Raw genomic sequence first — 26,601 nt, 5'->3', positions numbered from 1 at the left:
ATAAATGAAGAAACAATTACAACTCCAAATCCCCACAAAATTGACACCCTAAACAACACAACAATACCCACAATCACTCAAACACAAAATACCCAAACCCCACATCCAAAACCGCATACACCACAACCAAACGCTCACCAACCAACACCAACAACAAAACCAACACAGTCGACAATAGACCCCAATACTTTCCCTCTTCCAGACTCCGATTCGTCTGATCTGTCATTAGACGAAGAAGACACGGAAGATTGGCAAATAGCCACAGGGGGGAGAAGAAAAAGGGGAAAAAAAAGAAAAGAAAAAATAACAAACAAAGCGGGAAGATACACCACTCCCGAAACAAAAACATCCACAGAAAACACACACATCAACACAAACACACCATCATCAAACCCCCCAAAAATGTTGACAGCCATAAACACAAACAACCACGACCTAATGGAACACATTAGGTCAAACACTAACATTACTGAAAACGACATAAAAACAAGTAACCACCCACACACAACACCACCACAACACATTAAAATAATACACGTGACACAGAACACATACAGCACCCTGAAATCTCTTTACCCTGATGCAGTAGGGAGATTTCAAAAGTACTCATCAAAAAAACTGTACAAAAGCCTCATAGAAGAAGACCGTGAGGTGAAAGACAAAGAACTTTCGAAAGACAAGTAACCTTTTCTCTCTCCTTTTCCTTTTTTGCACTTTTATCGGAACATGCTCAGAATAGGTAGTATAAATGTACGTGGCTTGGGGTCGCCTTGGAAACAAGGCTACCTGTTAAATGACATCAAGTCACTAAATCTGAATATCATAGCCATCAGTGAGACCAGACTCCACAGCTTGCGGGCACTCCAGCACATTTTCGGTACACATTTCAACATTTATTTTTCTCCGTGTCTACCGAGAATGGGCGGAGGTGGCACCGCGGTGCTTATCCGGAAGAGTCTGGATCTCAAAGTAAGAGCAAATTTCCTAGACCCGGAGGGTAGGCTGGTCGTTTTGGATGTCGATGGCAGCAATGAGTGTGCTTTTCGACTGATAGCAGTTTATGCTCCGTCCTTAACAGGCCGACCAGATTTCTTTCGACGTCTAGAGTCTTTCATGGGAACGTCTCGTCCTTTACTTTTAGTGGGGGATTGGAATGCCACCCTGGACACGCATCTAGACTACGTGGGCAGAGATAGCAATAGAAGGGGATGCAAATGCCTCAAAGACCTGCTCAGACGTTTCCAACTGTCTGACAGGTACCGACTGGACCACCCGAATGTGCCAATGTGGACATGGAGTAACCGCATCGGGTCGTCCAGATCATACTTAGATAGAGTATTCTGTAGGACAATAGATAAAAATAGTGTAGGTTGTCCACAATTTCATATAGTCAGTTACACAGATCACAAGTTTGTGACTTGTACACTTGACTTAGATAAGACACATAGGCAGGGTCCTGGTTACTGGAAACTGAACGCGTCTTTTACAGCACGACAGGTTTACAGGGACCGGATCAGCACATTAGTTAAGAGAGCTTTAACGGGTACCATCATCAACAACAGATGGTGGTATGCCCTAAAAAAAGCGATTAAAGCAGAATCAGTCAGATACAGTAGAGCCCTAGCATTAGACCGAAATAGAGTAGAGGGAGAATTAGTTAAGGTTTTAGAAGAGGCACTTAGAACTGGCATCGCGTCCAACGTACTGGCGGCGAGATTGGCCCTCGACCAACACCTCAACGCCAAACACGAGGGATGCGTTGTCAGAGCTAGGATGCGTGCTCTGAGGAACGAAGGAGTTGGAGCCGCCCAAGAGGCCCGAGTGGTGGAGACGCAACGAGGCAACAGAGCCACCATCAAGTCTCTTATAGATGAACAGGGGCGCGAATTGCTCGAGCCTAAAAGGATGTGTGGGGTTTTTCAACAACACTTCACCCAACTGTTTGGGACAAGTGGTGAGTCAGAAAGCAGAGTGGACTTTAGTGCCTACCTGCATGCCTTGCCACGACTCTCAGCAAGGGAGGTGGAGTCTTGTGAAAAGCCTATCACAGCTGCGGACGTACAGGATGCGATGGTAGGCTGCGCGAGAGACAAGTCACCAGGCTTGGATGGTCTGCCCTACGAATTTTATTTTCATATGCCAGACTTGTTTGGAGGCGTCTTGGCAGCTGTCTACTGCAACTGGCAGCAGAACGGGAGTATTCCTGCTTTTGTAAAGCGAGGAGCAGTGGCACTGATCAAGAAAGACCCAAACAAGGGGGACGTCATAGATAATTTCAGGCCCATCACTCTGCTCAACGCAGATTTGAAAATTTTGGCCAAGGTGTTAGCCGAGAGGTTGGCGCTTGTCATCAAGAAACTAATCGACAAGGCGCAAACATGCGCCGTGCCGGGTAGAAGTATTCATGACAACCTCCATCTGATGCGCTACATCATAGACAGGGTAGTTAAAAATCCTGGCATGGGTGGGGCGCTGATCAATTTGGATCAATCAAAAGCCTTCGATAGGGTAGACCATCACTACTTGGAGGCTGTCCTCAAAGCGGCTGGTTTCGGTCCAGTTTTCCGCGGTTGGATCGCTGCCTTATACAGCGGCATCCGCTCAGTAGTTCGCGTAAATGGTCATCTATCCAGACCTTTTAACATCATGCGTTCGGTTCGTCAGGGATGCCCCCTCTCATCGCTGCTGTATGTACTGACTCTTGAGCCACTACTGCGGAAACTGGCGACGCTGAGGGGCATCCCACGAGAGCTGGGATGCGGGAGGAGCGTGTCTGCATACGCGGATGACGTCACCGTCATAGTGTCGAGCTACGAGCACATCGAGCTGGTCGGCGAGACACTGAAAGAATACGAAGCGGTAACGGGAGCAAAAATTAACCGGGAAAAGTCAGTGGGCTTGCGGCTCGGCACCTGGAGAAGCAAGCCCATGCCGTCCAACAGCGTCTCCATCGTGGGACGCTGGACGGACGGACCGGTTAAATTGCTCGGGGTCTGGTTCGGTCCGGACCTCCAAATGGAGAAGAACTGGGGCGAGATAACGACTAGGGTGGCTACTCTCACCCAGAAATGGACTGAGAGAAAGCTATCCCTAAAAGGTCGGGCGGAGGTGGCGAACGCGTACATCGCATCCGTCATCGAGTACCGTCTGACCGTCGTGCCTTGTCCCGACCCTACCATCACCAAACTGGAACGCATACTCTTCCGCTTCTTGTGGAAGGGAAACGTTCCGATGGTTAGGCGATCCATTTGCTGCCAACACCCGCTAAATGGAGGGCTGGGCATGCCGTGGTTGATGATGCGCAGACATGCGCTGAGACTGCGACATCTCCGGCGCTTCATAGACAACGGTGAACAGGGGTGGTCGCCTTTTGTGCGGCGCGCTTTCCCGCAGCTCGTCTCCTTGGACGAACTACAGTCATGGATCAAGCAGAGACCGAGGCTAGGCGAATGGCACCGTGAGTGTCGCGTTGCTCTCAAGCAACTCTGCCGTCCGGGATCGAACTTGTGCGACTCCATCACAACAAAGGCATTCTATAGAGGATTAGTGGAGGGGAGGTGCGACGACGAACTCGGGCAGAGTCTGGGCGTCGACGAGGAACACCTGACCCGCCTGTTCAGGACAACTTTCGGGCCGGGACCTATGAACAATCACCAAAGATCCCTGGCCTGGCAGTGCTATCGAGAAGCATTACCTGTTCGGGATAAGCTCTACAGACACGGTTCCAGACACACTGGACCGACTTGCCCGAGATGCGGTCAGAGCGACGAAACCGTTCTGCACGCACTCGTGCAATGTCCAACCATTTCCGACCTGTGGGCTTATGCCGAACGGCTGCTGTCACGTGTGGGACGAATCCGCCCATCGGCCGAGTCTATCGTGAAAATTGCTCCGCCCCCTTCCCTCAACCGGGAAGGCAAGGCAGTTTTCATCGTACTGGTGGCCATGGTGAAAGAATGTGTGTGGTGGACTCGAGCGAAAGGATTAGAGACAAACACTTACCTCTCTGGCCAATCGCTCATCAACTTTTTCAAGTACCACTTGAAAAGGAAGGTGAGAATGGAGAGGGAAGTTTTGTCTCGCGAAAGATTCAAAAAAAGATGGGTGAATGTTGCAAAGATGGTGCGTGCTAGTAACGAAACCATTTTGAGCATGATCCTGTAGATCGTAAAAAAGAAAAAAAGAGAGCATTTTTGACCTCATGTGTTTATTTCCTCCCTGACTGGGGTTCCCGTGGTCTTTTCTGTAGGCTTTTCTTCCCACGGATGAACCCAATCTTGTTATATCAATGTTTACACCATTATTTCTGTGATACACGATTTTCTTTTTTTTCCTTTTTTTTCCTCCTCTCGATCCCTTTTGATCGCAATCTTACATTTTTTATTTTTTCCACCCTCGAAAAGAAAAGCTCTGCATTTGTATTTGTCCCCTCTGTATTCAGCCCTGTGTGGCTAATAAAAGAAAGTTATCTATCTATCTATCTATCTCTATCTATCTATCTATATCTATCTATCTATCTATCTATCTATCTATCTATCTATCTATCTATATATCTATCTATCTATCTATCTATCTATATCTATCTATCTATCTATCTATCTATCTATCTATCTATCTATCTATCTATCTATCTATCTATCTATCTATCTATCTATCTATCTATCTATCTATCTATCTATATCTATCTATCTATCTATCTATCTATCTATCATCTATCTATCTATCTATATCTATCTATCTATCTATCTATCTATATCTATCTATCTATCTATCTATCTATCTATATCTATCTATCTATCTATCTATCTATCTATCTATTATCTATCTATCTATCTATCTATCTATCTATATCTATCTATCTATCTATCTATCATCTATCTATCTATCTATCTATATCTATCTATATCTATCTATCTATCTATCTATCTATATCTATCTATCTATCTATCTATCTATCTATCTATCTATCTATCTATCTATCTATCTATCTACTATCTATCTATCTATCTATCTATCTATCTACTATCTATCTATCTATCATCTATCTATCTATCTATCTATCTATCTATCTATCTATCTATCTATCTATCTATCTATCTATATCTATCTATCTATCTATCTATCTATATCTATCTATCTATCTATCTATCTATATATCTATCTATCTATCTATCTAATCTATCTATCTATCTATCTATCTATCTATCTATCTATCTATCTCTATCTATCTATCTATATCTATCTATCTATCTATCTATCTATCTATCTATCTATCTATCTATCTATCTATCTATCTATCTATCTATCTATCTATCCGAATTTATAATATTAAATAATATATAAAGATATATATTTTTATATGAATAAATATATTCTTTCATTCTTTCCGGCAAAAACGGTTTTGTTGGTTACGTCGAGCTCAGTACTTAACCTTAAGCCTGGTACCACTGGACCAATATATATACGGATACAAAGACCTCACCCATATACTCTGCTTTTCTTTTTAAGAAATACTTGATGGACAACTGTATTCGTTCGCAATGCTTCAGCATTGAAATTCTGCATTTCGCTGAAGCATGAACTCAAATCTGGCGCAGCGATTAGAACCGAGGTTCTTGTTGATAAAAGGTAACCCATCGTATTTTCTCTTGAAACCTTCAGCCTGATTCATACTCCAGCAATCTTGAAGGGCACTTCTTTTCCCTTTCACACTTTTAGGAGATTTATCAGATGTTAAGGTTGAGGTTCGATTTTGAATCCATTCTTGTTTCAAAAAGCTATCACGTTTCATCTGGTGGAGGCGCAATGGCCCAGTGGTTAGGGCAGCGGTCTCGCGGTCATAGGATCGCGGTTTCGATTCCCAGACCGGGCGTTGTGAGTGTTTATTGGGCGAAAACACCTAAAGCTCCACGAGGCTCCGGCAGGGGATGGTGGTGATACCTGCTGTACTCTTTCACCACAACTTTCTCTCACTCTTACTTCCTGTTTCTGTTGTACCTTGTATTTCAAAGGGCCGGCCTTGTCACTCTCTGTGTCACGCTGAATATCCCCGAGAACTACGTTAAGGGTACACGTGTCTGTGGAGTGCTCAGCCACTTACACGTTAATTTCACGAGCAGGCTGTTCCGTTGATTCGGATCAACCGGAACCCTCGTCGTCGTAACCGACGGAGTGCTTCCACACGTTTCATCTTGATTTTCCTCGGCTGTAATCGCTGCACAAAATTTGAACTTGATGTTTCTGAGAAATAGACAATTCCCAATACTGATCCATTGCGAACAAATAAAGTTATCCAGCTGACATTTCTTGGAGAAAATTTTTTTTTCATCAAAAGCACACATTCTTGAATTTTTTCTCAGAAGGTTTATCATATGTTACTGGTGGTTTCATTATTGGTCCGAGCTGGAAATAAACATTGTGAACAAAGTCACATCAGCCCTTATTGGTAAATTTTGAATGAACATTCATTTCATAATTAACCAACAAAAGAAAGAGACATAGTGATATAATTCCACGTAAAATTCGTTCTTACCTTCTTTTGTTGGTTCTCAAGCGATGACGAGCGAAATACCAAGCATTAAATTAATAGAATGGCCATTTATTGCAACGGTTATTCGCAAAATACACTAACGTTAAAGTATGCATCAAAAAGCAATCCAATATCATATTTTTCAGCATTACAAATCGAATTTTTCAGACCAAAATTTACAGGTAATAAAAGTTCCACTCGGGGTGTTCCGCTCCGGATGGCACTTTTAAAGGGGCGGCACTTTTGGGTAGGCTGTAGGCAATATGTGTTTTTTGTGGGATCCGAGAGCGGCAAACGGAAGAGCCGCTCCGGGCGGCACACACTCTAGCTACGTACGTGTTTGAGACCCAAAAATTACGTATGAAATACGGCAGAATTTAGAAAGATTTTGACGATATTTGAATGTTTACACTCGTTACACTACATGCTTCCACTATATAATACATATGCTAGAAAATACGGTCATGTTTTAGGGAATTTCTAGGTAAAATATGCATGAGATCAAGTGGAAATATAAATATTGATAATCATCAAAAAATACCTATTTCTTTATTACCCACAAGGGGCTAAACATAGAAGGGACAAACAAGGACAGACAAACGGATTAAGTCGATTACATCGACCTCAGTGCGTAACTGGTACTTATTTAATCCACCCCGAAAGGATGAAAGGCAAAGTCGACCTCGGCGGAATTTGAACCCACAACGTAGACGAAATACGGCTACGCATTTCGCCCGGCGTGCAAACGTTTCTGCCAGCTCGCCACCTTTGAATCATCAAGAAATATAGACAAAGCCAAATATGAAGAAGTTACAGAAAATACAGTCAAAGAATTGAAAAATAAAGTTTTTTTTTTTTTTTTTAACCCCTGGAAAATCACGCGTGTTGTGAAAAGATAGCGGTATTTGAATGGGGGTTTTTTTCCGGCAAAATGCTAAAATACTGACAAGGAAATTCAGAGATTATTTTAGAGATTTTAAGGTAAAATGTGCATGTGACAAAATGCAGTTCAGTTTTGAAAAAGGTCAAAAAAACCCTGTTCACACTCTGATTCTGCGACTTCACCGGTTCAAATTAGTGCGGTTGTTATTTTTTAGTTGACTTTAGTTCCTTCCTTGAGGAACAGAAGTCAGTTACCTGAGATTCTCTCTCTCTCTCTCTTTGTGTGTGTGTATGTGTGTGTGTGTGTGTGTGTGTGCAGAGATAACAGAGGGGTGCTTCAACGTGAGATCGTGTTTGTTTATGTGTGCATCATCCTGTCAGTGCCCAACGACCGGGTATTCCATAGCCTCTATAAATGCTTGTTACTTGTCCCTCCCCAAGTCAATTTTCAATGTTTTCTTTCCTCCTCGAAGCTGTGTCTAACTCACACCCGCACTCGCATCTTCCTCCTACTCCTGCAATATAGGCCGCTTAGTATGAGAGATATGCAGGGTGATCCGAAAGTAAATTTACAGCTATCACGTAGGCACTTTAAATTTCTTTTAAAACATTTTATTACATTTGAATTTCTATCTTACAAACTTAAAAGGGAGCTTGAGAAAATTATCTAAATTAGCATAGAATAACGGTTTCATGTTTTTTTTTATAATTAAGATCTAAACTGATAATATAGGAATGCGAAAGAGATAGTTGAACAACCGTAAACCTACTTTTGGGCCACCGTGTGTAAGATATATGGTTATATTGCTCAATGCGCTCCTTTTCAAAACGTCCTATGAAAGTGACGTGAGGTATTGAACAAAACTGAGCTCAGGAAAATTGAAATCTATATTTATAAAGCTGAAGTTGTCTGTGTTTGTGTGGCAGGTTTGGTAGCCTTCAACTAACACTATCTCCTCCGAAACCCTCCGGCGCAAGTTGACCAAAATTGAGAGTATGATAGAAGAAGGCTTGTCTTCATTCCGTAGAAGACCAAAATTGAGAGTATGATAGAAGAAGGCTTGTCTTCATTCCGTAGAAGACAAAATTCAAATCCAACCATGTTAAGACCAAAAATTATTTACATCAAAAAGGTGCTTTTCTTTCTATGAAAATCCCTATTTTTTACGACTTTTTTACTGCTGTGTCGTCGTTTTTCGGTGTATTTCAACCAGAAAAATGTTCACTTCAAGAGAATAACAAGCTACATAATGCAAACTTTTTACTTTTCAAAAATTCCAATTCTAAAGGGTCAAAAAGAACTTTTTTGTGATGCCATTGGTTTTGAGCGAACGACGGATTTTCCTGTACTTTTTCTTAATGAATACTGTTGCAGTGTTAACTTCTGAATAGATTTTCAGTGCAGTTGGAAACTTGAGCTTCATTTTGCTTTAAATCTACGGGTAATTTTTTTCTCCGTGATGTTAATAGAAGGAATATTAACCAATAATACCAACAAATGAATTCGGCATTACACATTTGCAGCCCATTCAGAGCAAACTCAAGCATCGCCACACTATACTTTTATTCATAGATTGAAACTTATGTCAAAAGTTTGTTAACGCGACATCAAAGTCTGCCGTTTTAAGCGCAACTAAAAAGCAAACCCGAGCAACGCTGGGCTATACTGCTAGTAAATTAATACATTACTAAAAACAAATCTTCAAAACTGTCAATTAACAACAGAACGTTTTCCTTTGCAAAGCGCTAAAGAAACACTTTCCAAAATATCTAAAATGATACGGCGCTACATGTTTGACTACATGTAGTCGTCATTATTTCACTTTTATCATAAACTAGCAGTAACGCCCGGCGTTGCTCGGGTTTGTAAGGGAAATAACTATATAAGCATTTTTAGACAGTTATGGCCAAAAAATAGCAAAAAATGCATTAAAAATGGGAAAAAAATGATGGTTAATTTTTTTTTAAATCGTTGACTCATCGTAGACATTTTTAGAGAGTTACTTCCCTTATATAATAGCGAAAAAATGCATTAAAATGGAAAAAAATGATGGTAAATTTTTTTTTAAATCGTAGACTCATCGTAGACGCGCGCTAATACCCAGAAGGGCTCGATATGAATCACAACTATAAGATACCCGGTTTTGGTTAAACTGCACCGCAAAATGTGGGAGTAGTTAGGGATCTAAATCGTAGGAGACAGACACTCAACTTGACTTTGATATATAAAGATGATACTGATGACAGTCCTTCGTGTTCGAAGATCACGAGAAAGAGCGGGAAGCCTTCAGGTGGCTGTGTAAACCTCTCCTTCAACGACAGGTTCTGGGGCACTTGGGGCAGATATGTAGGCTTTTGTTCAGATAGGGGTCATGACGATAACTCTCTCCTTCTTAAGTGTTTTTCATCCGCTGCAGTTGCTCTTGCCTCCTCAAAGTTGTTTGCAGCAATGTGGATGCAGACTCCCCCTCCGCCTCACTCTGTGCTGCGATTCCCCCGCATCCTGTGAGGTCTATCCTTGCCTGGGTGAACTGGTGCGTCAGCTTGTCTTTGAAACACTTTCTGGAGTGTACGCTGTCTCTTTTGTCTCGACTGAGCTCGCTGCAGGATACGACCTTCGGTATTCTGGATTTGTTCATGCGTGAAATGTGATCATCTCGTCTGTGCTGTTTGAACAGCAGTATGACTTCAATGTTCGGGATGTTAGCCGGCTGGAAAATTTCGTTCTTGATGATGCGCTTCTTCTATGAGATGTCCATGCTGGAGCGAAGGCATTTCTGTTGGAAGCGATCTGGCAGCTCGATCTGCTTCCTGTACAGTACTCAAAGCTTCCGATACACAAAGGAAAATAGTGATGACAACTGCCTTGTAGACTTTGATCTTGGTGAATAGGTGCAGTGCACGGTTCTATAACACACGCTCCTGCACACGTCCAAAGGTGGTGTTGGCTTTGAGAATGTTGTTGTCAACATCCGGAGGCGCAATGGCCTAGTGGTTAGGGCAGCGGACTCGCGGTCGTAGGATCGCGGTTTCGATTCCCAGACCGGGCGTTGTGAGTGTTTATTGAGCGAAAACACCTAAAGCTTCACGAGGCTCCTGCAGGGGGTTGTGGTGATCCCTGCTGTACTCTTTCACCACAACTTTCTCTCACTCTTACTTCCTGTTTCTGTTGTACCTGTATTTCAAAGGGCCGGCCTTGTCACTCTCTGTGTCACGCTGAATATCCCCGAGAACTACGTTAAGGGTACACGTGTCTGTAGAGTGCTCAGCCACTTGCACGTTAATTCCACGAGCAAGCTGTTCCGTTGATCGTATCAGCTGAGACCCTCATCGTCGTAACCGACGGAGTGCTCCCCCCATCCGTGATAATTTGCGCTGGTCGGTATGTGGCTCATGACAGTTTCTGGAACGGCACTTCAGTTTTCCTCAGACTGATGGAGAGGCCATATGTAAGTCGTACTATTAATATATTCTACTGTTAAATTTACACCTAAGAAATGCTGTACGAAACAGTTATCAATTTCTCGTAGAAACTAAACAATCTATTCTGAGATATGCAAAACAATCGAAACACCTAAAGCTACGTACGTGCTATGTAACACTAAAAGATAACCAAATATCAATTTTGAGGTGGACAGAGATCACTCGCTATTTAAGATGTTATTTTGTAACGTTTTAATTCATTTTTCTTAACTCAAATTTCTTTAATTTGTTACGTTCGTTTCAAAGCGAACATATTTAGCAATATTATCACATAAGCGCGCACATTCGTGTCAATTCCGAAGCATAACTGAATCCGCTGGTCTGAACTATGTACAGATGCTGTATAAACTGTTTGCTAGTTACGCGACGCAGACAACCCGCAACTACGGCGAAATGCATATCTGTCGCTGTCGTGATCACATCCAGGCGATTTCATTTGTTTAACTCTAAAGTATATTATGTTCTAGTGTTTAGACAACACACATACATTACTCTTTACTCTCTTTTACTCTTTACTCTTTTACTTGTTTCAGTCATTTGACTGCGGCCATGCTGGAGCACCGCCTTTAATCGGGGACTTATTCTTTGTAAGCCCAGTACTTATTCTATCGGTCTCTTTTGCCGAACCACTAACTAACTAGGACATAAACACACCAGCATCGGTTGTCAAGCAATGCTAGAGGGACAAACACAGACACACAAACATATACATACACATACATACATATATACGACAGGCTTCTTTCAGTTTCCGTCTACCAAATCCACTCACAATGCTTTAGTCGGCCCGGGGCTATAGTAGAAGACACTTGACCAAGATGCCACGCAGTGGGACTGAACCCGGAACCATGTGGCTGGTTAGCAAGCTACTTACCACACAGCCACTCCTGCGCCTATTAAGTATGTTTTATTGATTAAGTTTTTATTATAGATCCGCTTCTATTGCATAATTCTAATTTATTCTGCTTATGCGGTGGCCATTGCAAACGACAGAGATAACGAATTAGATTTCCCGTCAGAACATTTTATGAACAGTAAATATGAACTAATTATCCATTGCCCATAAAATGTTTTTACGAGAAATCTTTATGTTACAATACAACTATATAAGTGCAGCTATATGTATATTTACATATAAAGGCGGCGAGCTGGCAGAACCGTTAGCACGCAGGGCGACATGCTTAGCGGTATTTCGTCTGCCGTTACGTTCTGAGTTCAAATTCCGCCGAGGTAGACTTTGCCTTTCATCCTTTTGGGGTCGATAAATAAAGTACCAGTTCCGCACTGGAGTCGATGTAATCGACTTAATCCGTTTGTCTGTCATTGTTTGTCCCCTCTATATTTAGCCCCTTGTGGATAGTAAAGAAATATATATGTATATTTACAACACTGAAAGCGCTCATCCAGTGATCGCACAAACAGACCATCAGCTTTCCTAATATTACCGTTGGTCAACTTAGTCTTTCCACTCAGCTGTCGAAGTGTGCGATAGAGATTCAGTACTCGTGTTTGGACGCAGCTTCCTCGAGATCGGTTGCCATCCTATTCCAGTATTCTTCCCTTTCCGCTTTCATCCCCCAACGGACTTCTTGATTTAATTGCCGGTATTCGTCGAAGTCGACCAGCTTCACTTTTTTGTGTATGTATACCAGGTCGAGGTACTCGTCTGAAACCCAGGGTTGCGTCATGCATTGATTAAGCGGCACGGAGGCTTAGCACAATAAAAAATGGTCTCTGAAATTTTAAGTTCCTCATCGTCCACATTGTCGGATCCAGCCAGTGAGGCGAAGGGGTTGGTCAGGGCGACCTGGAAGTAACACTGCCGGGCGGCATCGTTCAGCTGATTCCAATTCAATCTGGTCACTTTCAGCAATTTCCGCTTCGCCTGTTGGAGCTTAAGGCAAATCCGGGCACGAACGAGGTAATGGTCAAAGCTGCAATCGGGACCTCTCATAGCGCAGATATCCCGGATTGATGATCGGAGCCGAGCATTGATAAGCACATAGTCCAGGATCGCTGAGTCATTTCCAGACAGATTTCCCATGTGAACTGGTGTTTCTGAGGAGGTCGGAAGTGAGCGTTCCAAACAACCAGATTGCTGGTTGTGGCGAATGAAGGCGGGACCCATTATCAATGATCTTTCCATGTCCGAACATGTGTATGGTAGTTTCTCAGCCAGATCTATCCAAGCCAACATGGTCGTTGAGGTTGCCAGTGAGGATGGTCCTTTCCCTTTGTGAAATTGAGTTCAGCATATGTTGTAGCTGATCGTAGAAGTCATCCTTAGCGAGGTCTGAGCTGGCCTCAGTCGGAGAACAGGCAGAGATGATGTGCGTTTTGATCGTTTGTCATCGCTAGAATAGTAGCCCTCAATTCTGTACCGAGGGTAGGCGGGTCGATGATCATTGTTCCCGATCCAGTAAGTTGCAGTTCAGATAATGCCGCGATCGATACGTCACTCATGTAAGTTCCCGGGAGATGATCTCTTTCTATTCGACGTGGTATCCAGTTCGAATATTCCAGACATTCGGCGTGAAAAGATATTTGTTTGGCAGGGCCGAGCAACCACCTTCGGCAGGGCCGGGCAACCACCTTCGGTAGGGCTACCACCACCCTCCTCCTTTTGCAGTTGGGCTTGGGACCGTCCTTGGTGGAGTCAACGCCAAACCGTTCAATGTAAGAATGTGTCTGCACTTATCGTCGAATCTTAATGCAATTATTAGATGATATGAATGCTTCATTCTTCGGTATTGTTTCATTGGAGACAAGTCGCCATCACAAGTAGATACTTACACTGGGAACTATATTTAAAACAATCAATGTACTTATTTTTCAGCCCCAGTTCACTCCTGACTGATGAGAGCTATAATCTAAAGCATTCCATTCATAGCCATCTTGCGGTTAGGACTGCATCATCCAAGGGATTATTTGGCTGCTATTTCTAGCAGGTTGAGCTACCACGCAGAGGCTCTGATTGCTATTTCTACAACTTATTAGATCAGTGCTTTTCAACCTTTTTGCTGGAGCGGAACCCCAAGGAAACATTCCACTGGCTCGAGGAACCCCTGTGCAATAATTTAATAGTCTTATGCACACATATCTGCACAGGAGAATTAAAAATTACTGCCGATTTTAGCAGTTTTGTAACTTCTTGCGGAACCCATGGACTGTACTGGCGGAACCCTAAGGTTCCGCGGAACACTGGTTGAAAACCACTGTATTAGATCAATTGGAAGTCATCAGATGCTCCATTGACTTACAATGTTTCTTGTGGTGATTAAACTTAGACGAGGATCACCTTTCTCTAATCTATCAACATAGTCGGATCTGAACTGAACTGGTAGGAGGTGTAAACCAACTACAAGGAAATGACGGTAAGAACATTAAGTTTTCTGTTATCTGTAGCGTTAAATTTTAAAGTTCATATCGGTTAAATGACTTAGTTTGTGGTTCCATTGCTGCATATCACTATCTCTCGTTGTACACTTCATTTGCGTGCAAAACATTTTAACATCGCCTCTATCCTATCTCTCTGAGTGAAAGAACCTGTTTAATCGAGAATGTAAAAAAGGAGAAAGCAAAGTCTTCAGTGTGAGTATGTGGTTTGTGGGGTCGACCGCGTCATCCGCTTCATTTTTTGTTAATCACTCATTCTCATTTAATTGTATATATTTTAATTGTTTGTTTATTCATATGTTTCGTCTCATTCGATACCCTGACCCCAACGTTTGTTTCGTCCCCTCTTTTTCTCAACCTTATGGTGAATAAAGAAATACTCTCTCCTGTTGTCTCTCTCTCTCTCTCCTATTGTCTCTCTCTCTCTCTCCTATTGTCTCTCTCTCTCTCCTATTGTCTCTCTCTCTCTCTCTCTCTCTCTCCTGTTGTCTCTCTCTCTCTCTCTCTCTCATTCTGGGTCTTTTATATCTTGTTACTTCCCTCTTTCTTTAATGCCTTATCCCACTACTTTCCTGATCTTTTTGCCTTATATTAGCTATCCTGTCGTTTCTGTTTTGTCACATCCTTTCGTACATTTTAAATTTCGTAATTGATTTTTATTATTCGCGTTGGCGTATATTATATTTAATCTCAAACCTTATAGTTCTTTATGTGTCCATACACAATACTTCCCCAATTTCTCATTCCTCAAGAATCTCAGTTTAATAATTACTTCTACTTCTTTTATTCTATGTTCAATTTCTTCAATTTTTCTTTAATTCTTTTCTTTCGTATTAATAGCTCTGCTATTTTACTGTCTCTCTGATCATGTAGACTTTTATCTTGTCTACTCATTCATCGATCCAATTGTCTTCTTTTTCGTCGTTCACCTCTCCCATAAAATTATTTTCCCTTCTGAATTAACTCATACATACACAAACTTCTTTTTAATTATAAATCGTACACATAGGTGCAGGAGTGGCTGTGTGGTAAGTAGCTGGCTAACCAGCCACATGGTTCTGGGTTCAGTCCCACTGCGTGGCATCTTGGGCAAGTGTCTTCTGCTATAGCCCCGGGCCGACCAATGCCTTGTGAGTGGATTTGGTAGACGGAAACTGAAAGAAGCCAGTCGTGTATATATATATATATATGTGTGTATGTATGTATGTGTGTGTATATATGTTTGTGTGTCTGTGTTTGTCCCTCTAGCATTGCTTGACAACCGATGCTGGTGTGTTTATGTCCTAGTTAGTTAGCGGTTCGGCAAAAGAGACCGATAGAATGAAGTACTGGACTTACAAAAGAACAAGTCCCGGGGTCGAGTTGCTCGATTAAAGGTGGTGCTCCAGCATGGCCGCAGTCAAATGACTGAAACAAGTAAAAGAGTTTTGTAGGAGTAAAGCTATATTCTCGCTTCACTATTCATTCCATAGTATGGAGCTCCTTTTCGTTATTCATACACAATTAACATTGTTCGATATTGCGCGACATCTAATAATTCCACTTCGTTTTTCGTGGCGTTTGTCCATGTTTCTGAATTTACCAGTATTGATCGTTGTCCTGTTGTTTCTACCAATAATTATTTCTTTATTGCCCACAGGGGGATAAACATAGAGGGGGGCAAACAAGGACGACAGACAAACGGATTAAGTCGATTATATCGACCCCAGTGTGTAACTGGTACTTATTTAATCGACCCCGAAAGGATGAAAGGCAAAGTCGACCTCGGTGGAATTTGAACTCAGAACGTAACGCAGACGAAATACCGCTAGGTATTTCGCCCGGCGTGCTAACGTTTCTGCCCTCGCCATCTCCTAGAAGCTGGTCTGCGTCTCCTATGAATTGCAACTCTCTTCTTTACTTCTATTGCCGTGTATTTTATTTTTATTTATTCTTTCTTTTATTTTTCGATATTATTTCCTACTCACAAACGCGCAATCAGACACAAGCATCACACGCACCACCACCCATAGCTTGAGTATTTGTATTAGTTTGTCATTTCCGTTCTCTTTTTCAGAGGTGACAGGATATAACCCTTTGGCCAGTGATGCACCATTATCAGTTTGACCAACTGTGGTTCTCACAATATAGTTGCAATCATATAGGGGAAAGTGGACCTTCGCTTTGTACTGTTTTACTTCAGATCAGACCTATCATCAAAGACATCCTAGTTATGACCCTCCTAGCTTTCGGACAATTTATCTCGGACTACTTAAACCAATTTGAATGTTATTGGAAATAGGTATTATTTGCAGAAGGCGGCGAGCTAGCAGAAATGTTAGCACGCCGGGCGAAATGTCTAGCGGCATTTCGTCTGCCGTTACGTTCTGAATTCAAACTCCGCCGAGGTTGACTTTGCCTTTCACCCTTTCGGGGTCGATAAATTAAGTACCAGTTACGTACTGGGTCGGTGTAATCAACTTAATCCATTTGTCTGTCCTTGTTTGTCCCCTGTGTTTAGCCCCTTGTGGGTAGTAAAGAAATAGGTATTTCGTCTGTCTTTATGTTCTGAGTTCAAATTCCGCCGAGGTCGACTTTGCCTTACATCCTTTCGGGGTCGATTAAATAAGTACCAGTTACGCACTGGGGTCGATATAATCGACTTAATCCGTTTGTCTGTTCTTGTTTATCCTCTTTGTGTTTAGCCCCTTGTGGGTAGTAAAGAAATAGGTATTATTTGTAGAAGGTTTTGCTGCTATTTCTAATAGTTCCAAAGACCGTAAAAGCTCCCTCATTGGCTTGCTTCTCAAAGTAAAACTTGAAGGATAACGCTGAACTTACAACACCATTTAAAAGTAAATGAACCTGCCTCTTTACTTATTTAGCAACGACTGCAAGAAATGTTTGGCTCAAATAAAAAAAGGCAACAGATCACAATAATAATAATAGGTAAATAAAATTAGGTATACAAATATATGCCCGTTACTTAGAAACGTTGACTGAGCGAGTTTTTAAACCGCGATTTTTTTTTGTTTTGCTTCATCAACGATTTGTATAGGATAAAAATAAAACAAGGAAATACAAAATAATTGGACAACTTATTTATTATTGATTTCAAATTTAAAAAGTATTTTTATTGTTTATTTGCTTCTAATATGTAAAAATTGGTTCCTTTTCCCGTCAATAGTAAAAAAAAAAAAGTGTATTAAAATATAAACAAACAATATTTCAAGGGAGATAATCGATGCTCGACATTTATTAGTTACATGTTCTTGAATGGTGCCCAGAGGAACCCTTTGACAAGTTTCGTTAAATGTCTTGTTGCCGAAGCCTGCAACAGCTGCTGTGAGGAACGAACTCGTGACTCGCAAGTTCCAGTACCAAATTTTCCCAGCCGCAGCGCTCTCTCTCTCTCTGTCTCTGTGTTATGCTCAACTCCAGAATATCTCTGTGACAGTTGCTATGGCGACACTTCTGGTTGGGTAGACCCAACTAAATTATAAACGAATAATACCCACCCCTGCCTCGGAGTTTTATGCATAATTTTGACACTATTGTCAAAGATACATCTCATAACAACTCGTGGTTACACTTGTTTCCCCATTATAATTTTTATTTACGCCTAAATAAGCCAATTTGCATACAGCTGACTTAATTCTACAACAGAGAGACAAATAAATCAGCTGATATCTTAGTATCTTTACTCTTAGATATTTTAAATATTCAGAAATTATAGCATTTATCTTGGAAAAAAAATTGGAATAATTTTAAAAGAAGAAATAATGAATTATTATAATGAAAAAAGGCGATTATTAATAATAATGAAAAAACAGAAAAGAGCAAAGCTAGACTTTATTCGAAAACCTCTTGTCTTTCCGTCGGTGAGGGATTGCTGTTACATGACAGTCGAAAGGAAACGTACAGAGCGACATCTGAACGACGCATGCGCATAGTTACTAGTTAAATTAATGGACGCCAGTGTTCCGAACAGGTTAGAATTTTTTTATCTTTTATGGCCAAGACGGAATTTTATGCCGAGAATATACCGTTTCGTTGAGATTTCAACGTTCGAAATTCACACGTCTGTTGTTCGTTATCTCCCTGTTGAAATTTTAATTTCGATTTATCATTTAAAGACGTTTCTTTGGAGGTTTTTTTCCCTCTTTTGTTGTCGCCTTTCTGTGTTAGAAATCCTGTATATATCATCATTACGTGTGTGTCTCCACCGAATTCTCTCCAAAAACACCAATTCCCTCTCATTATACGCCACTATCATGTATGAAATACCATCCACAATTCACAATTACGGAATATTTACCCATTTTTCTCTCAAATCTGAAAAGCAGAGAACTTACATTAACTCTTTTCACTCTTAATTTCTCTTCCCTGCTTTAAGTGTTTCTAATCGTCTTCACTGCTTTGCTTCCTATTCGCCTTTTTTTTTTTTTTATTATATATGCCTTGTGTAGATTTATAATAATACACACTCTCCTCACATATATCGTTGTATATAACATATATATGTTGTTGGTTTACTCAGCTGAGTTTAATACTGTATACCACGCTGTAACAAACACACACACACACACACACACGTGTGTGTATGTGTGCTTGTATATATATATATATATATATGTGTGCTTATATATATATATATATATATATATATATATATATATAGGTACGTATTATATTTATATATATATGTGTGTATTATATATATATATATATAGGTACGTACTATATTTATATATATATGTGTGTATATGTGCTTATATATATATATATATAGGTACGTATTATATATATATATATATATATAGGTACGTATTATATATATATATATATATATATATATATAGGTACGTATTATATATATATGTGTGCTTATATATATATATGTGTGTGTGTGTGTGTGCTTATATATATATATGTGTGTGTGTGTGTGTGCTTATATATATATATATATGTGTGTATATGTGCTTATATATATATATATATAGGTACGTATTATATATATATGTGTATGTGTGCTTATATATATATATATATATATATGTGTGTGTGTGTATATGTGTTACCCATACATATATACCTTATACACCTTATAGCCACATTCTAATATGTTAATGTTTGTTGATGTTTTTATCTCCGATGCAGTACCACCTATTACGCCTATACGGCATATTTCACATTGGTATTTAATGATTTTTAAAAAAAATAATCCTTTTTGCAATTTATATTTAGCTTAAAGGTATTGTTTTTTTGCGCCATATTAATTGAGTTATATTTTTCTCTCTCTATTTTTTTAATTCCATATTCACAGTTACTAATTGTCATATCTACGAGTAGAAAATTACAGCCTTGTAGTAATTTAGATATCTCTCTTTAATATACGTTTGAAATGACTATTATTATTATTATTCGGTGTTCTGTTTGTTTTCTCTCTCTCTCTCTCTCTTTTTTTTTTTGTGACTATTTATGATGGGTCTTGAGGAAATATTTCTTGACTAATTTCCTATGTTAATTAAACGATTTTATCTAATTTCAAAGCTTATAATAATAATAATAATAATAAACTTGATGTTCCTCAGAAAACGCTATTTCACTAAAGAAGTCAATCTCTCTTTACACTCAACATCTTTCAGAAAAAGACTTTTACGTACAATAGACAAAAAAAAATAAGGCTTTTTTTTACTCATCACTTGATTTACTCTCACTCGTTTAAGAAGCACAAAATTTATTTTATTAATTTATAGGTTTATTTTGTGGCACATTTCCAGAATTTACTTTTGGTTTAGTCATAACTTAGTGAGTGATCTATAGATTTGGTATATTTGATAACCGAAAAGATATGCCGTTCATTGTTAAATGAATGAAATCTAGTCTGTGGTAGACAAAAACGAATTCTCGGCATCTAGTGTAGTGGCTTGAAGCAAGGGGACTTCTAGTAATTCCTCTCTTTATCGCCTTCCTTTATATATATATATATATGTATATAATATGTGAGTGTATATATATATATATACACACACAATTTTATATGTGATCACTCAGTCGCACTCTAATTTTTTCAAGGCACTCATAAATACCATTGATTTTATTCATGGGTTGTAAATCCTTTTTTATTGTAGCTATCGCATTGACTGTGTATAGTTTTACTTGGTCAGTCGACTCAGGCTTCTTAATATCGAGTCTCTTTTCTGTGGGGATCCACTAAGCAAGCTGTATCTTCAGAGAAACATAATTAGGTTATTTAACAGATGTTTCCTCTTTTTTTCCCCTTTCTGTGTCTACACATTTATCTGCAATAATACATCATTAATTTGGTGTTAGATTATTCTGATTTAAAAACCCGTATAGATAGATCTTCGGTCAACGTTATTATCATTCTTTACTAAGTTATCTTTTACCTATCCAAACATATTGGTTAATTCATGTTAATTTCCTCGGTGCAAGTGTTTTAGTCTTTTTTTTTTGTTGTCTTCTCAACGGTATCGAAACATTTAACCCTTGAATATCACCAACGATCTGAGATCGATTTTGTGTACGAGTATATGTATAAACTATACTTTTAAAGTAGTTCATTGCTCGGTTAAACCCTCTAAGATAATTCTCCATAGAAAGAGATATTTCAGGTTTTAACATGTATTTCTGTTTATAAAGTTTGGGCTAAATCTTTTCGATGAAAAAAATTTTGAAATCGAAGACACATTTTAACATATGGATTCAATCACCTATTCGTTCATTCCCCATGTACATCGAATTAGATTGGATTAATCAATGAAGGAGAGAGTAAGAGTTAATTATATGGAATGAAGCTTAAATTTAATTCCGAGGTAGTGCTAAAATATGGACTAGAAGATAGCTTATCGAGCTATCCGGCTTATTTCTTTGTTCGTATCTGAATGAAGGTTTATTCAAAAACACGGAGTTAACTTAGTTTTGTTGTATTAACTCTCATTTTAGTACAGTTTGGGGGTATTGTTGCTATGCAGGTACTGTACTAGACCCCCTCCTTTTACTATTAATATTTTGGTCATTCATTATTTCCTGTGTATCGAGCTTTTAGATTCCTTTGCTTCATTCAACACAACCGATTTTCGGTAACTTTTGAGACATGCACATACTAACTGAGCAATTATTTATTAACGTCTATATATTTTTTCTAGTGTGTCGTTTTACACTATAGATCAAGTTGTTTTGCAATTAGTAATTCTAAAACATTTCTTCTGCAGTTATTCCATTAAAGGTTCATGATTACATTAACGAAGAAAACAGAGTCAACTTGGAATTTTTTTAAAAATGCTCTCTCTGTTGATTACAACAGAACCGTACTCTCATCTGAACACGAGATAGGAAACTTTTTCCAATCCTATTTACATCTAGTTTTCCGAATGGTTCGGTCCTCCCTCCCCTCATCGGGATCGAAACAGCATAGAATGAATCATCATAACTCATTTGGAAATCGGTTACCTTTATTAACTAGCTTTTTTATATTTTATTTAGTTCATTTGGGGCCCCTTACTTACTGCTTTATCGTTTTGTTTGATGCGACTTTTGTAAAATGGGTCTTTTATACCTATTATTAAATATATCTTCATATAGCATCTATTTGAATCTGTGACTAGCGTTAATTTTATTCACTCAGTTTTCTTTGCATTAACAAAATTCTATAGATATTAAATCCTCAAAAGATTTGGGTTTTTTAAAAAATTGTTTTAGGAAATTTCTCATTCTTTTGTATTTGGTATATATAAACTGAAATGCTAACTTTTATTCTCATTACCAAAACTACCGTATTCTTTATTATAAACGATACAGCAATTTATATTTTTCAAAGTGATTTTTAATTTCTTTAAATATATTAGATGAAATTCTATTTAAAATTTTTCTTTCACTGTATATTGACTGGCCATAGATTCTTAGAATTTAGCTCCTGAAAGTGGATTTTTTTCCTATTTTTGACACTGATGAATATATGAAAATATCAAAACATTAGAAAAAAAAAAAAACTATGAATTAATCAGTTAATTAAATTATATCAATTTTTTTAAAATTCAGTTACTGTATATTACTGGTGATTACTAGACACCATATCTCTACCTTCAAGTGCCAATTTTCCAGTCCTAAATAATGATTTCCCAGTATACTAAAAATTGTTGCTGAAACTTTGGTACTTAAGTTAAATGGTAACTAACAATAGTGTTTTCCATTTTCCCATCATTTTCCAAGAGCTATGAAGTGTTTCTTTTGTATTTTCAGTTCAAAATTAGCGGACATATTGATTTAATTTCTGTGTGGTTCCCTACCAATCTCTCAAGCTGTCGTCCCCGCCATCATCACAAGCACTGGACCAAGATCCTACTGCCAGTGACCACACCAGGATGGCAGTCTCCCGGGTGCCGACACCTCCACCACCGGAGATGTCATGCCCTGTGGCAGAAAATTGGTGTTATACACAGGTACCTTTTTATTCCTTTTATTCATAGACACATGCAATTTCACTATTTCAGAAATAAGGTTATGGTATTAGAAAGTAAGAGATGAAATAGAATACAGTTACTCTTTTTACTTGTTTCAGTCATTTGACTGCGGCCATGCTGGAGCACCGCCTTTAATCGAGCAACTCGACCCCAGGACTTATTCTTTTGTAAGCCCAGTACTAATTCTATCGGTCTCTTTTGCCGAACCGCTAAGTGATGGGGACATAAACACACCAGCATCAGTTGTCAAGCAATGCTAGGGGGACAAACACAGACACACACACGCATATATATATATATATATATATATATATATATATATATACATATATACGACGGGCTTCTTTCAGTTTCCGTCTATCAAATCCACTCACAAGGCTTTGGTCGGCCCGAGGCTATAGTAGAAAACACTTGCCCAAGGTGCCATGCAGTGGGACTGAACCCGGAACCATGTGGTTAGTAAACAAGCTACGTACCACAGAGTTATGTTATTTTTATTAATCAATTTAACAGCTTGTATGTATCCATCTTGCTTTTCATTGCTATATAATATAGCTTATATTAAAGGGTTCATGCTAGAACTGTTTTAATCATAAATTGGATATATTTTACATTTCTGTGCATAAAATGTATTTGCTATATGTGCATTCAATCCAGTGTATGCATACTGCTGGTTCATATAATTAAAACAGGTGGCTCAGTTACCATGAAGACCTAATCTGTGTCTATTGCTGTGATTACACTTCAAGTAAATGAAGGGACTGGTCATCATTTGTTCCCCAAAACAGGAGGTAAAGCTACATAGTTTAGAGAGATGCAATAAATTTTAAAAATTAATTACTCTTTTACTTGTTTCAGTCATTTGACTGTCCATGCTGGAGCACTGCCTTTTAGTTGAGCAAATCGACTCCAGGACTTATTCTTTGTAAGCCTAGTACTTATTCTATCGGTCTCTTTTTCCGAACTGCTAAGTTACGGGGACGTAAACACACCAGCATTGGAGGACAATCACAAACACACACACATATACGATGGGCTTCTTTCAGTTTCCGTCTACCAAATCCACTCACAAGGCTTTGGTTGGCCCGAGGCTATAGTAGAAGATACTTGCCCAAGGTGCCACGCAGTGGGACTGAACCTGGAACTATGTGGATATTTTCTTTTATAAATCTGGTTTCTTGAACTCAGATCTCCCATAAAAGTATCTGAAATGTAACAATGATAGGCTTTTATAAGCATCAAACACAGAAAAATATTTGGTAAGCATTATGGTTTTGATTGAATGTCACGATTCAAAAGAAATAATTGGATTTTGGCACAGGCAGGCTGTGTGTAATTAAGAAATTCATTTAGCATTTACATGGTTTTGGCTGTCATACTGCACAGAACTTTGGACATATTCTTCTACATGATTGAGCTAACAAAAGATTTTTGAGTGAAATTTGATTCACAAAAAGCATGCAGAACTGTGCCAAATATACATTGCCAGACAGATTGTACAAATTAATGTGTTGAAGAAAAATACCCACAGTATTTAGTTTGATACATTTTTGCAAAGGTTGACTTGCTTTGCATTCTTTACAAATCAGTAAACACTGGACAAAATACGGGGTTTAATATAAGTTACTAAATATTTCGAAGTCAGTTCCCTGATATGGTCACTGTCCAATGATAGAAGTTAGTACAAGAATGGTTTGGTTCTTATTAGATACTAGCAGCATAGCCCGGCGTTGCCCGGGTATGTAAGAGCCCCTAGTAGGCAACGACTAATCCCAATCTAGTTCTTTCCCTCTAGGGAACGAAGGCGCATGTGTAGGTTGCAATGTCTTCTGTGTATACGATGTTCCTAGCTGTCCCTTTGGGCGAAAACGCGATTTCCCAAAATGGCATGATTTTATCGATTTTTTTCTGATGGTAAGGTATTGCATGGAAAACTAACGTCAGAATTTAGTTCCTTAGGGTAACATTAAGCTTCACCATGAGTTTGGTGAAAATCGATAGCAAGTTGCGAAAACTACAACAGAAAATGTGTTGCATATAAAAAGCTGAGATTCTCGACCCCATGTCGAGTTTATCGATTTTTTTTCAAAATTTTCGCTGCGTTAGTTTTGAATTATGACATTGGGCTATGTGTGTGTTTAGTTTCATCAGAATCGGTTGAAAGCCGTGGTCAGGGTGAGGGTACAACCTGACAGACACACAGACAGACAAACTGCCGTTTATATAGAGAGAGATAGTATGACAAGAGAAACTGTTAGCTTTGTTGTAAGAAGTAACAGTAAGGTTTTTATTCTACACTAACGACGTCATTTAATAACTAATGATACAGCGCAACTTCTGGTTTAATTAAGAGAAAGAACTTTCAACCACATAACACAGAATCATATTCTGTGTCTTTTCAGAAAAAAATAAACTGTGAGAATTGCAAGATAAGTTGCAGATTAAATCATTCCAGTGGCTTGACTGTTCACTTTGAATGGCGATGTTCATGAAATGTAGTAATAAACCTTGGTAAAATAATTTCACTTCTGCCACTGAAAGAATCTCCCTCCGATAAATATTATATTTGGAATGAAAAATGTCAGTTGGGAGTATTATTGAGATTAGGATCAAGTCAATCAAGCTCCAGTTCAACTGTTTTCTCTGGAGATTTTGGTTATCATGACAAATCACTATTGGAGAATGTCTACTGCTCTGTTAGTGATCGGAAGAAAAGCAAACTTGTCCTTACGTTTCAAGTAGTTCTATTGAATGATCACATTTGCAGGTGCAGACATTTTGTTGCAAGTTCAAAACGGTATAAATTATCCAAGGAAGTTGAGAATAATTACTAGAGAATGTCTAAAGACAAGAGAAAAATTAATCGTGGGAATTCTCATTGACAGACAGTGAAAGCAGAGATTGTGTAGAATGATGATTCCAAGAAAGCTTTCTTAATTAGATTCTGGGAAATACCATGATTTTACTATTCCCATATTGTCTTATTAATTCTCTCACACTGGCCATTACCTGTAGTTCTACTTTGTACAATTCTGTGGTCATTTAGGAAATTTCTCACTTTCATTGATATGAATTGAACTTCTTCTTTATCATTGTGGTCAGTGCTGATATTTCCAGCTGGAGAAAATAGCTCTTTCAGACATCAAACACTAGTTTGAGGGGTGATATCTATACAAGTAAATACAAAGGGGTTATGCGAATACTTATCTGTTGCCAACAAGTACCAGTTGTTTAGGTCCCGTAAAATCCAGTGAAATGCAATCCATAGTCCGAGTAGCCTTTATTAGGTGTTAATCTGTCAGTTTATTAAACTTAGATTTTAGTCCAGAACATATTTTAGTTGCCACAACAGAATTCACATATGTTCTCTGTTGGATTTGAAAAAATCTAAGCAAGATGTTTTTACCTTTACTTTACATTACATAGTTTTCTTATACTTAGGTGAGGTAATTTATCATGAATTTGTTAAAGTTTATAGTCTGATCGCACAGACATCAGAATGCACACATTTTCCCCTCATAAATCAAAATTGTCAAAACTACTTGAAATTTCTCATTCTCCAGTTTAATATTTTGTTCCTTTTACATTTATGGGATATATCAAATAATTGGATACTTTGTTGATCTGTATTCAGAATGAAGTATTTTCATAGGAGGTAGTACTAACATTTTTGTAAGCCCTCATCAATTATAAAAGCTTCTTTCTGAATAAGAAGGCTACAAAAATTCAATCTTGGGAAGGGTACAAATGAAAATGGTTGACTTTGCTCAAATATGAAAATTGTGCTACAGAAGTCACTGACAAGACATTGTTTGTAATTTTATTTTTTGTTATTACAACACGAAT

The 26,601-nt window shown here is 38.9% G+C and overlaps 1 protein-coding gene across 1 annotated transcript in view; it reads left to right on the top strand.

Annotated features, from left to right (window-relative positions):
* The first annotated feature begins 18,115 nt into the window (after window positions 1–18,115).
* Window positions 18,116–26,601, top strand: part of LOC115210804 (speckle-type POZ protein) — a 29,097-nt gene continuing 20,611 nt past the window's right edge. The window contains exons 1-2 of the mRNA XM_029779545.2: window positions 18,116–18,260; window positions 22,535–22,734. Of these exons, the coding sequence (XP_029635405.1) occupies window positions 22,657–22,734 (78 nt within the window). The 5' untranslated portion in view covers window positions 18,116–18,260; window positions 22,535–22,656. The remainder of the gene's footprint in view (window positions 18,261–22,534; window positions 22,735–26,601) is intronic.

The sequence above is a fragment of the Octopus sinensis genome, linkage group LG4 (genome assembly GCF_006345805.1).
Source record: "Octopus sinensis linkage group LG4, ASM634580v1, whole genome shotgun sequence".
NCBI classification, from domain to species: Eukaryota; Metazoa; Mollusca; class Cephalopoda; order Octopoda; family Octopodidae; genus Octopus; species Octopus sinensis.
Note: the sequence above shows the minus strand (reverse complement) of the source record. Positions and strands in the feature narration are given on the sequence as shown.